Source organism: Mus musculus, chromosome 15, assembly GCF_000001635.26.
Source record: "Mus musculus strain C57BL/6J chromosome 15, GRCm38.p6 C57BL/6J".
Lineage (NCBI taxonomy): Eukaryota > Metazoa > Chordata > Mammalia > Rodentia > Muridae > Mus > Mus musculus.
The window spans coordinates 86,062,225-86,077,645 of record NC_000081.6 but is presented as its reverse complement, the minus strand read 5'-3'; the positions used below and the strand labels follow the sequence as shown (position 1 = coordinate 86,077,645).

Below are 15,421 nucleotides of genomic sequence, written 5' to 3'. Positions count from 1 at the left end.
TCCAGCATCCTCCCCTCATTGAAGACCAATGCTGTCCATCAGGAATGTGCTAGACTGGCTCAGGACGCAACCCCCAGGCGAGAGATCTGGGCCAGCCATTTCAGGAACTGTTACTGGCGGTGGGGGCCTATGATGGAGGGCCCGGTTGTGGCCAGCCTTAAGTAACTAGGCATGAAATAGTCAATTTCCAAAACCATTTGAGGAGAATATTTTATGACTAAGGGACAGGACGCATCCACAGATCCCCACCCCACCCCAACACACACACACATACCCATTGCCTGTTACAGGGCGCTTTGGTTCATAAATCCCCTGCCTCAGTTTCCCTATATCCCAATAAAATTAGAAAATGGAAATTGGTAGAGAGAACAATGGGTTTGTTCGGAGTTATTGAACAAGAGGGATAAGGAAGTCTAAACCCCTGTACATGTTATCTTCCCATTTATAGACATTTTTGAGGCAAAGGCCAGAATGTATGTATATACTTGGGTAGAGAGAGTTTAATGGCTCTGTTGTGTGGAAAAAGACGCCTGCATTCTGGGTTGCCACTGGTATTGCTGTTCTGCCACAGAGTTGTTAACTCATGTCCAAACCAAAGGAAAGAGGACACTAAAGAGTTCCCAGTTTAAAATAATTGTGGATTATGGCATGTCAGGTCTCACCCTGCCCTGACCCTGGTTCTTTGTCCCTTGGCCTCTCCTTTGCTAAGTGTAGCATGCAAGTCTTTTGCATCTTCTGTGTAGATCAGCTCCAGCTCCCATTCCCACATGCCTGTCACACACAGACGTGAACAAAGGTGAGGGGTGGCCATGGGACAGACTCTCCTGAAACTGTCTGCTCTCCTGTCAGGACTCCTGTGACACTTGTTTCACAAGCAGCAAACTTCCCAGGTCAGGTCCAGGAGACAGAGAGAAAAGTCGCTGGTGGCCAGACACACTAACTTGCTCACTAACTTGCTGGCAAGAAGACACCCCCTGCCTCGCAATGGGGAGTCCCTACCAAGCAAGGCCTATGAGACGCCCACCCGTGCCTTTCTTCAGCAAAGCCAAGATGGTATAACCCGGAGGTGGGTGGGGCTGCTTCACTGCACGGGACTGTTGGGTGGAACATTTCCATCTTCCCCAAAGCACAGAGTCTTGTTTTGAAGATCAAAGTTCACTGGCTAGTTTGGGTTCTCAGGTAATCCTACTCCAGGTGATATTAACTCTCTAACAACGAGACTATCCAGAAGGGAAAGCCGACAGCCAGCCAGCTCTGCATCAGTATCTCAGAGTGAACAGCTCCCAATGTACCCAGGCCCACACCCCCACACAGCTTAACAGGAGAAATACCTGCCCTGGGCCCCTACAGGCCCAGTTCTCCAAGGGTCTCCTGCTTGCATGTTCTGGATTCTCTTAAGGTCTTGGACCACAAAGACCTGACATCACATCTTAGCGGATGCTAAGTCCACACCCTGACCTCCCCATGTCTGTCCCCAGCATTTTCCATGCACCCCTCCCCCAGTCCCAGCCTGAAATAGGCCTCAGGGCTGGCAAGGGCATGGCCTCGGGAGCTCCTGAGTCTCCTGAGTCCACACTGCTGTGGACTTAACTTTCAGCTCCTGTACCCAGATCAGGTGTCCCCGTTCTCCAGGAGGTCAGAGCTGCACCAAGGCCCTGTTACCGTAAGGTCCCGTAGTCTACAGTCGAGGGCTTCCTTGCTTTTACGATGGGTCCTTGCCGAGAGCTGACCCCACACGGCTCAACCCACACCCAGAGCATCCATGAGCCAGGACCCAACAGCTGGCAAAACCTAAGTCATATCCTGTTGCAGAGCTCCAAAGGAATGGAGAAAAAGCCCCTCCCAGATCCAGGCCGGCACCACCTGGATCGTGTCCCGAACCTTCTACAATTAGAACACATTGACCAAAACCAATTCGAGAGGACATCTCCCTCCGTGAACAACGCCTCCACACTCTTACTTTCTCTCCACACACCCCACTGTCCCCTCCCTCCAACAAACTCATCCCTCAGCTCCACTTGGGCAGCAAGAGAACCCCAAACATCTCAAAAGTCATCCAAGTCTCACCAGAAAAAGGCCACCACAGGTGCAACTCTAGTAAACTAAATTGAAAAATCAATAAATGCGTCTGACCGGAACAGACCGCTCTCTGCTTTGAAAGGTGACGACAGCCAGAGCCCTGTGTCATGTAAAGTTGTTGCAAACGGTAACTTCAAATTTAAAAGAAATTGGGCTGGAGTGATGGCTCAGCGGTTAAGAGCACTGACTGCTCTTCCAGAGGTCCTGAGTTCAAATCCCAGCAACCACATGGTGGCTCACAATCATCCGTAATGAGATCTGATGCCCTCTTCTGGGGTCTCTGCAGACAGCTACAGTGTAAGTAGCTATAAGTAAATCTTTTTTTTTTTTTTTTTTGGTTTTTCGAGACAAGGTTTCTCTGTGTAGTCCTGGCTGTCCTGGAACTCACTCTGTAGACCAGGCTGGCCGTGAACTCAGAAATCCACCTGCCTCTGCCTCCCAAGTGCTGAGATTAAAGGCATGTGCCATCACTGCCTGGCTTTTTTCTTTCTTTTTTTTTTTTAAAGTGCACTTGTTTTGTCCTAATAAAAATAAGAATATCAGCTGAAAGGATTTTCAAAACAGAAGAACACCCAAACTCACCGCACTGTCTCATGTCCACAGGCCTCAGGGCTAAGACCGATCTCTCGCTGGGAAAATCCAAGCTCTGAGGCATGAAAGTCCAGCGGATCCACGGCCTTGCCTCCTGGCATGTCTCCCTCCACAATCACACCACCGCTCCAAGGCCACACCTGGCGCCTGGTGGAGGCCTTCCCTCTTCATGCGACAGTGACAGCTCCCGCAGGACAGCCACTTCACAGTCCTCCGGGCCAACGACCCAGAGCTCAAAGGTCTGGCCCTGAGTCCCAGGGGTGGGCAGGTCTCAAGAAAGCAGGCGTGAGGACCTGGCTGGGCCGGATGAACAGGTTCACAAGAAATGTGGAGAAGGGAGGCTCCTGCTTTTCCACCAGACAGACAGACAGCAGCTGAGTCAACTGTGAAGCAAGGGAACTTCACAAAGGGGTGGCTGGGGTACCGTGAGGGAAAGGTCCCGGGATGAAAGAGAACACCCTCACCTCCCAATTCCAGAGGCTTAAAAAACTCCTGCCTGCCAGTTAGTTGAAATGGAAGACCAAAAGCAGGGCTGGGCACACATACCCTGAAGCCAGAGAGGCACCCGCCTCCACCCACAGAGGGCACAGGTACAAAGCCACGTCAGGCTTCACAGGGTCCTATGTCCATGGTCCTACTTCAGGCTGGACCAGGTGACAACTGTCATCATGCCACATGCACACCTACAGAAACTAATGCCTGACTCAGAGATGCCACCGAACTCAGCTAACCGCATCCCCTGGCCTTCCAAAACACAGCTCAAGTCCCTCCACACAGAAGGGTAGCAGGGAGCTGGGCCTAGCTACCATATCCTTCCTCCTCATCAGTCCTCCTCATCAGTCCTCCTCATCAGAGACAACAGAGAGAAACTTCAGTGTAGTGGTCTCTGACTTCCCCTTGAGGTACCAGCCTGGGACCATGACAATGAGTGCCCATGAAGGGAACATCTTCCACAATGTGCAGGCTACCAGAGGCTATCATCAGGATGGTGACATAATGAAACCCCCTGTGTACCCCACAGCCGGCTCGTGCCCACTCCTGACATCCAGTTTCTTCACCCCCTGGATGAGCAGTGGGGTGGTGGAGGTAGTGAAATAGTGACCAATTGCAAGCCAGGAACCTGAAGAACCCAGAATGCAGAATGCAGTACCCACGGATCCCTAATGAATCATGTGCCTCTCAACCCTTTACCTTGCAGACAGGCTAGCCACGTGCCATGTGGTACGGCTTTGTGATTCTATAAATGTTCTGTCTTGGCCTCCTGAGAGGACCCTGCTATTCCCCTCACGGCTGGGAAAGGGCTCTGGGAGAAGCCAGGGGTCTGTGGCAGGAAGAGCGGGTTGACCCTGTGGCTGGCAGAGGCTAGCTGATCCCCCTCAAGGGTTGAGCTGCCTAAATCAGAAGCCACCCCCTCTCAGAATCCATAATTCTCTTCCCTTGAGACCCCAGTGTCCCTAAGGGCCACTGGCCCAGAATATCAGGTTCACAGACAGCCATGGATGATAAAGATGGGGTTTGAGTGAACTTTTCTAGGGAAGACGCAAACAAAGGTCTGCTCCCCAGATATAGTCCCAGGGACAGAGCAAAGTACTATGCCACCAGTGTCCAACTTGATGAACCAACGTGTTTATTGGACTCACTCACAGAGCATGGGTGACCCCCAAACACCACTCAGCATGGATGGTGACTTCTCCACAGCTGCATAGGTGGAACCCCACCCCTACAGTTACCCCTCCAGTCTCTAGATCCTGTAGCTCCTTCCCAGACCCCAAGGCCACATGCAATTAGAGCAAAGTCATACTCAGGGTTGGCTGGGGAGCATAGGAAAGAATGGCTGGAAACTCAGACTAGGGTCCAGTGGTCTCTGTACTCCCTTCTATATATGAACGACAACAGTCAATGGGCCATGCCTCAGGGGTTTCTTGCAAGTTATCCCTGCTACTGTCTGAAGATAATAGCTGTTATACTCAGAGAACAGTGTTCCATAAGAGGGGGCCGTGCAGGTGTGCATGTTGCAGGGGGTGTCCCTGTCTCGTGTGGCTTTAAAGGGAGAATCACAAAGCAGAAAGCCAGAGTGGAAAGCCATGTTAGCTTTGGAAAGAAGCTAGGTCAAAAATCTGCTCTGTTAGTACACACACACACACACACACACACACACACACACACACACACACACACTCAAATCGCCTGGACTGCTTGCTCCGGCTGCAGATACAGAGAGGTTCTCCTGTGAACCTGGGTCACTTCAACACAGGGAATGGGACACTTTCTGGGCCTGATGCTGGGGGAGTATAAACAGCTACATCCCTTTCTTCTCAGCTCCATGGCTCTGTTACCTGTAGCACTACGTAGGCACAGGAAAACGGAGCTGAGAGCTAGGTTCACACCGAAAGGTCCGACTCCCTGGTGTCTACACACATCAGCAGAAATCTACAAGATGGTAAAAGTGGGGAGCCTGGGAGCCTGCCTACTCCCTCGCAGACTGGCTCCCTTATGCCTTTGCATTTTGGGGGTCTCAACTTTCCCCTAAGGGGAAAAAGTTCCCAGGGGATTCTGTCATCAGAAGAGCCACAGCCTCCTGTCCCATTAGGGATAACTACCTGTGTCTAACTCTGTTTTGCCTCCTGAGAAACCTGCCCTGCTTAGAGCTACCTGCAAGGTCTCTCCTGACCCTGAGACTATCTTATCCTCTGCTTGGAGCTCTAAGAGACCTGGAAGCCTCCCTCTGACCCCTCACCTACCCCCTTATGCCCCAAGCTATCCACTCCAAGTATGTCTACACATGTCTGGCTCCTCTACCTGCAGGCCTCTGCACCTGTCCTGGTCTAAAAGACACTTCTCTTCCCTAACGCAGCCAGCCCTATCTGATGGGAACACCTTTGCCTTCCTCCAGCAGGAAGGACCAGAGAGTGGATGCAGCCAGGTGGGAGAAAAGCACACCAGACAAGCAGTGGGAGGTATGGTGGAGGTATGGTGCAGAAGGAGGCCAGAGTTTGACTCTAGGTGACTTCTCCGAGGTCTCTCTGCCTTGTATGTGCACAGGTAGGGTCTCTCAACAGATCCCAGAGCTCATCAATTTGGCTAGTCTGGTCATCCAGCTTGCTTGAGGTCCTGTCTCCACCTCCTGCACACTGGAATTACAGGTACGCTCCAGTCCCTCTCAAATTTATGTGAGTGCAGAGGTCCAAACTCCATCCTTACACTTGTACGGCAAGTACCTTACCCTACCCACTGGGCCATTCCCCAGGCCCAAATCTACTTTTCTTTCTTTCTTTCCTTCCTTCCTTCCTTCCTTCCTTCCTTCCTTCCTTCCTTCCTTCCTTCCTTCCTTTTCTTGTTTGTTTTTGTTTTTGTCAAGACAGGGTTTCTCTGTGCTACAACAGCCTTAGCTGTTCCAGAACTCACTCTGTAGACCAGACTGGCCTTGAACTCACAGATCTATCCACCTGCTTCTGCCTCCTGAGTGCTAGAATTAAAGGCGTGTGCCACCATGCCCAGCCCAAATCTCTTAAAGACCTGCCCCACCACTCCAGGCAACAGGGTTCACCTCCATCTGCCCTATGTGCACTCCTCAGGGGGCAGGGAGGGGGGTTGCCACCTGCTCTCACACCAGCACAGACCTGCAGGAATGAGGGAAATGAAAGACAGCAGAAAAAGAGCCACATCCTTATTACCTCACTCTCAGCACCCTGTGGAGACAGGAGACTGACTGAGGTGGGAGCATTCCAGGCAGGGAGATGTCACCCAAGGTCTGGGGACAAAAAAACACCCCAGTGAGAGCCCAGTGAGAAACCTGGGGTCCCTGAAGTCGGGGCTCATCACATGACAGAGTTAGATCTCCTTTCTGTTACTGATAAGGAGAAAACACCAACACATCTACCAGAGGCGACGGCTTCTGGGTTACTTAAGCCACTGCATTACTCTCCCACATCTGGGAGCCCAGCAGATAAAAATCAATTCCTTTCATGCTGTTATTCAAAAGCTTTCCTTTTTTTTGAAATCGCATGCAGAGATAGCTCTAATTTAGGTTACGTTGGTGAGCCAAAATAATGGCCGAGCGGAGTTTCTATCTTCTAATTATACGTTATTTGGGACGAAATATCGGCGTGATTCTGAGATACTTGATAAATAGGCCACAACGAGTTCAATTTGCTGCTAAAAATCCTTCACACTCAAAACAGCAGCACTAACTCCCCTGTCAGGAAGAAGTGGCAAGGCGGCCAGCAGGAAGCCGCAGCCCCTCCAGCAGGCTGGCATATCCTGGAAGGGAAAACCAATTACAGAGCTAACTTCCCTTCATCGAAACCACTGGACCCTAAGTCCCTTGTCACCCTTGTCACCGGTGGGAGGCCTGCCTTGACCAGTGTAGGGAACTGTGCCACCACCACCCCCAGCAACATCTCCCCCGCCCCGACTCCTCTCCCCCACACCCCCAACCCTACCACCCAGGCCTGTGCAGTTAGCCAACCCCACGATGAATGAGCAAGGCCCCAAACACAGCCGCTGAGCGTTCTGAATCACTACAGCAACGCCCTGGACTATTTTCAACCCTACCCTTAAATACTCAATTACAAAAAAAAAAAAAAAAATACACCCTCGCCTACCTCAAAGGAACAATACTTATTTGTCAATTAAGCTAGTGGCTGGGGAGGGGGGTTGACAGGGGAAGCTGGCCTCCCTCCCCTGGCAACAGGATCCTGCAGAGACTGAACCATACCTGTTGCACAGCCAAGACAAGCCCTGGTGGCCTACTGAGCCAGGCCGTGGGGACAGGATTTGTACTCTGGCAACTGGCACCCAGGGGCTCTTCTCAGACATTACAGTGTTCTCGATGCCTGTCCCAGGCCCTCAGCCAATGGCTGGGGACAGCGGGGAAGAGGCACCTGCCTTTGGAGAGCCTACTGCAATGGAAAGAAGGGATGGCAAGACTGGCCAGCCCTCAGGTTCAGAGCTAGCCCTGATAGCCCATCAATGTCACTTGACACCTCTGACTATGCCTAGCTCACTGTGAGGGATGGATACGGTCTTTCCATGAGACACGACTCACAACAGTGCACATCTGTTGGGAAGTGCTGGTGAATCTAGGTTTTAAATCAATAAAGACTTTCAACTCCAGGTCGTGTCAAAGATGGCTTCTAGAACTCATGGCTGAGCATCTATATCCCAGAATGGCTCATCTCCTCCAAAGCGAGGTCTCTGACAGCCTTGGGACTACACCAACCTCTGGCCCAGTCACTCGGGTCAGCAGTGGAGACACACACTGGCTTTGGAGCCACCGGCCTCACAGTTTTCTGGCTATCTAGTCAGAAAGGCACCTGACTTCTGAACCCACCCTGCAGCACTGAATACATTACATGGTGGAGCCTCGCACCAATGAACACACCATGCCACATGCAGGCAAATGTTAGGAGGGTCCTAGGAGGATTGAGTGAGAGTCTGACACTGTCTGCTAGGAGGCTCCCAGGGGAGGGGAGGGGAAAGAGGTTCAGACAGACACAAGGGGATTGGAGGTACAGGGGGTCACCTAGAAGCCTGAGAAGAGAGGTCAACAAAAGACTAGAGGGTTACCTCTCAAGGCCCATGCACAAGAATAAGAGTGAAGACCAGCACTGACCTTTGGAAATGCATAGACCACAGTGGGTAGCAGGACGTCAAGAGCGTGGGCCCCGCCAAAAGGCACGGTGGGATGCCCACTTCCTCATCTGCACTGTGGAGATCACATGGCCCCTTCTGGGGCTACTGTGGAGGGATGGCAGTCTCCTCCCCCACACCCTCTGGCCCGCTTACTAACTCTCTGCCTCAAGCATCCCTCCCTGGGCCCAAACAACCCAGCCCCCAACTGCCATCTGCCCTTGGGCCACCTGGGGCAGAGAGTTTGCTGCTATCCAAGCTCTTCAACACCCAGAGTTCTCTCCAGCATCCAGGGCTCCCATGGCTTCGGGGACTCTTTCCCTTTAAAGAAGTTCCATGGCTTTGGGAGCTAAAGAAACCAGTACACTCAAAGAAGGTCCCTTGCTCTGGAAAAGGTGTCCCCCACCAACCCCCAAGCTCTGGAGCCGGCATCTTCCTCCACCCAGCAGCTGCCCTGGATGGCTACGGACTCCCAGACTGCAGACCCAGACTACTCAGCAACAGTTGACACTGGTTGGATAGGGGCACTTTGCACATGACATCTCAGGACCTACAAGCGTTCAGTAGTCACTAACCTCACTCTGGAAGAGAAGCAAGAGACACTCAGAGAGGCTCAGCCACTTGCTCCAGGCCCCACCATTATGACAGGATCAAGGGCAGAGGGCTTTGGCACCAGTCAGTCAGGGATAACGGTTGCCACCCAGACTCATCCAATCCAATGCTTTCCCCACACCTGTGGGACCACCAAGGCCTAGCCCAGTGACAGGGATGTAGGGATAGAGGAATGGTACTCCAGGGTGGGAGAACGGAGAGTTCAAGGGCTGGCATACCTGGAGCAGGCCTAGGCAGGAGGCCAAAGGAATGACAGGCAACTTGCAGCTTTGAGGACCCCCAACCCCCAGGACCAACTATAGCTGGACAATCCTTAAGTATAGCGCTATGTTGTCATAGGAGACCAGATGGGGCTTTTAAAAGCCTAGAAAGTAGTTGGCCAGGGTCCAGCTCCCCTTTTCCTGCCTATAAGCAGCCCACCCTGCCCCACCCTATACACATCAATGTAAACAGAGCATCCACCCATGGCTGTCTTGGGAGCCAGCCAGCCTGCCCCTCATCCACACAGGATTGCTGGTCTCAGGGAGCTGGGATGCTTGCCTTCCTCACAGGGAGCTGGCCTGCGGGCCTCCCCAGCCCTGATATTTAACAGCTAACATGAGCGACCTGGCACCTGGTGGCGTTTGCTATCCTCCATAGGTTTAGAACTAGTATCACCTAGATCACAAAGCCTGTCCCTCCCAGGGAATCCCCAGGGTCAGGATCATCCACTCTTGGGGGTCACAATTCCCAATGTTCAGCTCAGAGAACAGTGCTCAGATAGCCCAGATCAAGCCCAACATGGCCTGACCTCCCACATCAGCCCATTCTCTGCCCTCAGTGCCCCTCCTGGCCAGCCCCTGGTCCCTTTGCCACTTGCCTGGAATCCAGTAAGGAGAGTGGGGCTCTCAGCGGGGCGGAGGGTGTGTGTGTGTGTGTGTGTGTGTGTGTGTGTGTGTGTGTGTGTGTAGGAGGCCATCCAGGCCATGCTCCAGGGCCTCCACCCTGGTGTTGTGAGAGGCTGACTCATGCCTCACTTCCTCTCTACAAAGACAACTAAAAGTGTGGTAAAGTCGCACGTGGGCCACTCCCACCGTTGGGCAGTGGCCCTGAAGACCAACAACCGGTACTCACAGATGTCACTGCTCTGAACTCTACCTCTACCCACCCTTCCACTCCTCCCTCTCCCTCTCTCCTTCCACACCATCATCCCCCCACCCCCACCCCTCATTCGCACTGTATTTAAACCTCCTTCTGACGGAAATGCCTTCTGAAGTGATTCACACACCCCTGCACTCTTCGGCAAGCTGTTGAACAAAATGTCACCTTCCTTCTTGATCCAGGATCTAGTAAGCATGCCGGTTCCGCATTCTTCCAGGCCCCACAGTCTCTGACCTGCATCGAAACGCCTGTCCCATCCCCCCCCCCACCCCCCCATACACACACACTCTACCCTCATCCTTAGCCACGGCTCTGGCACTGCCTTGGGAAATGACACATGACCCCCACCTTCTCCTATCAGACCCCTGACCATTCCCTATGGGTAAAGTGGGTGGGGAAGGGGTAGGCTACAGAAACCCGCCCCTGAAGCTAGCGTGGGACCCTAGAGAGGCATATTCTGAGGCTCTGTAGCCCACAGACTGTGGACCTTCCTCTTATGCTGAGGGGTATCACTCTGGACAGCTGGGCTTCCAGCCAGCCTTCCACCCCTGCCCACACACACACTCAAGCCTCAGGTTCCAGTTCTCAGACTCGTGAAGTGACTCATAAGCCTCCCTCGATGCCCAGTAGTGGCTAGAGACAAAAAAAAAAATATATCATCTCCTCTAGCTCAGGGTCCCCTCCCAAGTCGCTGGCTCCTCGGAACCCAGAAGGGTCCTGTACTTGACTGAAAACTTCTCTGAGGGAGAAAGTAGTCCATCCTGTTAAGACATCTGTGCCGGGGCCAGAGCAAGTCATAAAGCCACTACCAACCTGTGGCCTTCTCGGCCATTCCTTGGGCAGCACTAGCTGGCTGTAGCAGGCTTCTTCTGAAGACAAAATGGGTTTTGTGACACAGAAGTTTCATGGATTGGTTGATTGGTTGATTGACCGACTGATTGATTGATTTATAATCTATGCTGAGTATTGAACCCCAGAGCCTAACATACGCTACGTGACTACCATGACACTGAGGTACAGGGTTGGGGATTTAGCTCAGTGGTAGAGCGCTTGCCTAGCAAGCGCAAGGCCCTGGGTTCGGTCCTCAGTGAACTGTCTTCCTATTCCAGTCTCCTGAGGACACTTCCTCAGTCACATGTCATGTGGTCCTTTTTTTTTTTTTTTTTTTTTTTTAGAACTTGGTTTCTTTCTTTTTTCTTCTTTTTTTTTTTTTTTAAGATTTATTGATTTTTATTTTACAGGCATGACTGTTTTGCCTGCAAGCATGTGTGTGCACCCCATGCATGCCTGGTACCCACAGAGGCCAAAAGAAGCCACTGGAGTTGTGAGCCGCCACGTGGGTGCTGGGAACTGAGCCCCGGTCCTCTGCTAGAACGGCGACTACTGTTCTGAGCCATCTCTCCACCCCCGAGCTTCAGAGTTTTAAACGCCACACTGCTCACTCCATGGACTATCCGGGGTATGCCTTCCTGACATCACGGGGCTCTTCCCAAGAGTCCTCCAAGCAACCGGCCTCAGCAACCTGCCTGGGTCACAGGGTAAGACAACTAGGTAACCGTGAAGGACTACGGACCTTCGCCGAGACAGCCATGCTTCCCGGGGCTGCTTTCTCAGGCGTTCTAGCATCCCTTCCACCATGGGGCCCCCAGAGGACAGTGATGACACTCGGCAGGCACTGTCTAGCGTCAAGCACAGGACAGATCCTTGGTAAACATGAACAGAGACATGGCTGGGTATACAGATGAAGCTGAGATCCTTTGAGCCAGGGCTTCTTAAACTACAACCAGAAGTTCTCCCCCATATCAGTATTCAACTGTAGGAGGGGAAAAATGCTTCTAAGTTCTAAAATATATATATATGTATGTGTGTGTATATATATATATATATATATAGAGAGAGAGAGAGAGAGAGAGAGAGAACAGCAGTCATCATGTAAAGACAGCAGTATGCATGCCCCTCCCTGTGAGTGTAGACAGTACAGATCACACCCCCATCCCCCCTATTCACTTCCAAGACCGTCAGGGATTGGGGTGGCATCTATCCCACGGTACACAGAGCTCAGCCTACATCACACAGAAAATAGAATCCCAACCACGAAACAGCCTCATTGAACCCATGAATCGTCTGGTGTCCTATCTCCCTTGAGCTCAAGCAGACAGCAACATGGAATAGAGGTGCTGTCCAGGTGTCTCCTAAGCCTGCTCAGGTGGCTACATTCTTCTGAAATATCAGTGTCCCTCTGGCCTGTTCTCAGGCCCTTATCAGGGCTGGGATATCTGTCTACCGATATCTACCCACCCATTCAGCCTGAACCCAGCACACCTCCAGCCTACACAATTCCTGTCTAAATAAGCGTTGTGCATGCCACCACCCACTTACCCTGCCACAGGCACCAACTGCTGATAATCTGAACAGTTGGGACAGGGCAATGGCTACCATCAAGCCCACTATAAAGAAGTGGAACCAAGTCAAGCCCAAGTCAGCAAAGGTGTGCCCACCATATCCCCTCCCCCCCCACACACACACCATGGGCGGCGACAGCACATGTGTGGCACTTCCCAGAAAGGGTGTACCTTCTGTGCTCCGACACCCATTTGAAGACTCCTCCCTGCTGAAGTTGTAAGTTCAGAGGCAGAGAGCAGACAGACCCAGCCAGGATCAAAGTCAAAGATCTCTGAACTCCAAAGCTGCCAGCCAACCACAGCCTTTCTCCTGCCTTCTTTAAGAGGCCCAGACTATGAGGATTTCTTCAAAAGTCAGCCCCACTCTCAAGTTTCAAAGGGATGTCCCAATCTGTGTCCATCCCACAGCCAGGCTGTTGAGCAGAGAAGTCCCTCCATCCACAACTTCCTCTTGTTTCTCTCTCCATCACAGAACCCGTCCCAGAAGCAACTCTGGGGAGGTGGTTACCCCTCTCCACACTCCGCAGGCCCAAAGTGCATACCCACTGCATGGGCTGGTAAGGCTCTGGGTTGGCAGACTCTCCCTGTGCGCTGTAAGATAATAGTTCTGGTCTCACTTTGTGAGCACTGACGTTGAAGGATTAAATGCATGAGTAGCTAAGGGAGAAAGATCCTAGCTCCACGCTGCTAAGATGAGAGAGCATTGATCTACAGAACCATCCGTGGATGACCAGACTAGAGCTGGCCATCTGTGAACACAGTTCCCTTGTTATAGACACAGATCTCTACGCATGGAGGTGCTCATCAACAGATGCAGGTGCACAGGGGTCAGAATTCACACACACACTTCCTCTTCCTCCATTTGAGGGGGGTCTAGAAGCAACCAAACCCCAATAGCAACCAGCACTAGATCTGGGTTTCTTTGTTTGGTTTGGTTTGGTTTTTTTCGAGACAGGGTTTCTCTGTGTAGCCCTGGCTGTCCTGGAACTCACTCTGTAGACCAGGCTGGCCTCGAACTCAGAAATCCGCCTGCCTCTGCCTCCCGAGTGCTAGGATTAAAGGCGTGCGCCACCACCGCCCGGCTAGATCTGGGTTTCTGATGCTGTCTATAGAATGGGCAGACCCTAGGTTTGAACCTGGAATGTCCTATGGATCAAACAGGGAAGAGATTAGGATCTTGCAGGGATGTGGCATCTACAGGACCCAGGGTAGTAATAGCAAAAGAAGAGAGTAAGGAAAGCAGCCAGGTGGAATTGCACAATAAAGTATAAAGATATGAATCAACCCGAGTAGAAATCAATGATTAATAAGTCGCTACGTGAAAGAGAAGCAATTCCCCTATCCACACAAAATTCCAAATGATTTGGGTTCTTGGCCTATAGGAGAGTAGCACAGAGCCCCTTTCCCTTGGCCACCCTTCCCACATCCATCACCCCAGACTGATCATGACAAAACCATCTAAATCTAAATAGCAGATTCCCAAGCGATATGCAGGCTCCAACACAGCGCCCCACGGGCCACCACATTCCTCAAGGAGGCAACCAAAGTCTGAGACAGGGTCACAGTCAAGAGGAGCCTAAGGAAATACGACAACCAGACATATATGGGACCTGGATGGGGCCCTGGGACAGAAACAAAGGCATGAGGTAAAGATGAAGGAAACAGAGAACTTTTGCTGATAACCATGGATGGAAACAGAGATTGTCACCTAACCTGATGACCGGAGTTTCATCCCTAGGGACAGAGAACCCCATGGTAGAAGGAGAGCACTGACTCCCAGAAGTTGTTGTCTGGCATCCACACCTATGCTGTGGCACTTCGTACCCACACATACGAACACAAGTGAATGTAATCTACAACTTTTTAAACATATGCGTACTAGTGCACAAACAGTAACAGGTGAACCACACCAGCTTCAAATGTTAACGGTACAACAGAGCATTGATATGGGGGGTGGAGCAGGGTCAGGAAAGGGGATGGATGAACACCAGGCAGAACTACGTGTCCTGAAGAGGCAAATCCACAGATAGATTGTGGTGATGGCCTCAGCTGGGGAAAGAGGCAGTGGAGTGCCAGCTACCTGCTCCTTGCCTGGGTCTGGAAACACTCTCTAAGGCTCATGGTGATAGTTGACAAGATTATGAATGGGTTCGAAAGCAGTAAATTATCTCTGTAAGGGGTGGGTAGTGTGGCATGTGAATTATTCCTCAACAAAGCGGCTGAAAAAGAACAAATTCTCTCCTAGGCTCGCTCCCTCCCTGCGGCAGCTGTCAGAGAGCCTGGCCCCTCCTGGTTGCACAGCCTGGCTCAACTACAGAGGAACCCTAAAGCAAGGGTCTTTGCAGTATGACCTGCCAAATGGCCCAGAGAAGGCAGAGCACGGTGCCCAGTTGGTGCCACTGAGGATCACTAGAGGCTGCCAGACACAAGGGACATGGAGATAACTGGGTGTGGAGAGGCCCTCTGCATGGGAAGAGAGACAAACAGGAAAAAGGGACAAAGTCTTGTATCTTGGAGAAACCCCCAAACTTCTCTATATTAGAGGTACCCCTACCGTGGGAGGGAGCCCACCACAGAACCCACCATCAATAGTCACAAAAACAAACCATGAACGAGAACATCTCAGCAGAATGTCACCAGGTCCTCGGCGAGATACTGCCACACCTTTAAAAACCACATGGTCCTTTTAACTCAGCTTTACAGAAGGGTTATCATGGGGCCCTAGAGCTGCTGTGGCCACAAGTTCAAATCCTAGCTCTGCTATGGAACTAACTAACAAGCCCTTGAACCAGCTGTGGCCCTCTCTGTGCCTCAGTTTCTTTACCCAATGATCACAGCAAAAGTACGTGGGGTGAGAGGAGGCACTTGGCACTTGGCACAGTGTGCAGTACGTACATGGATTTCTCTTACTACTGATTTTTTTTTTTTAAGATAGGCTAACGCTTCCTGTCTTCCTGTCTAACCAC

The 15,421-nt window shown here is 51.7% G+C and overlaps 1 protein-coding gene across 8 annotated transcripts in view; it reads right to left on the bottom strand.

Moving 5' to 3' along the window:
* Gramd4 (GRAM domain containing 4) overlaps positions 1–15,421 on the bottom strand; it is a 79,942-nt gene that overhangs the window by 59,991 nt on the left and 4,530 nt on the right. The window contains exon 1 of one of the 8 annotated variants that reach the window (XM_006520829.3): positions 9,773–9,912. The exons of 6 other annotated variants lie outside the window; for them this stretch is intronic. Coding sequence is in view for 1 of the 2 variants with exons in the window: in XM_006520822.4 (XP_006520885.1) it covers positions 2,662–2,771 (110 nt within the window). In the remaining variant the exon portion in view is untranslated. Of the gene's footprint in view, positions 1–2,661; positions 6,607–9,772; positions 9,913–15,421 lie in introns of those variants that run through there. One more of the 8 variants, XM_006520822.4, reaches the window with a different exon arrangement.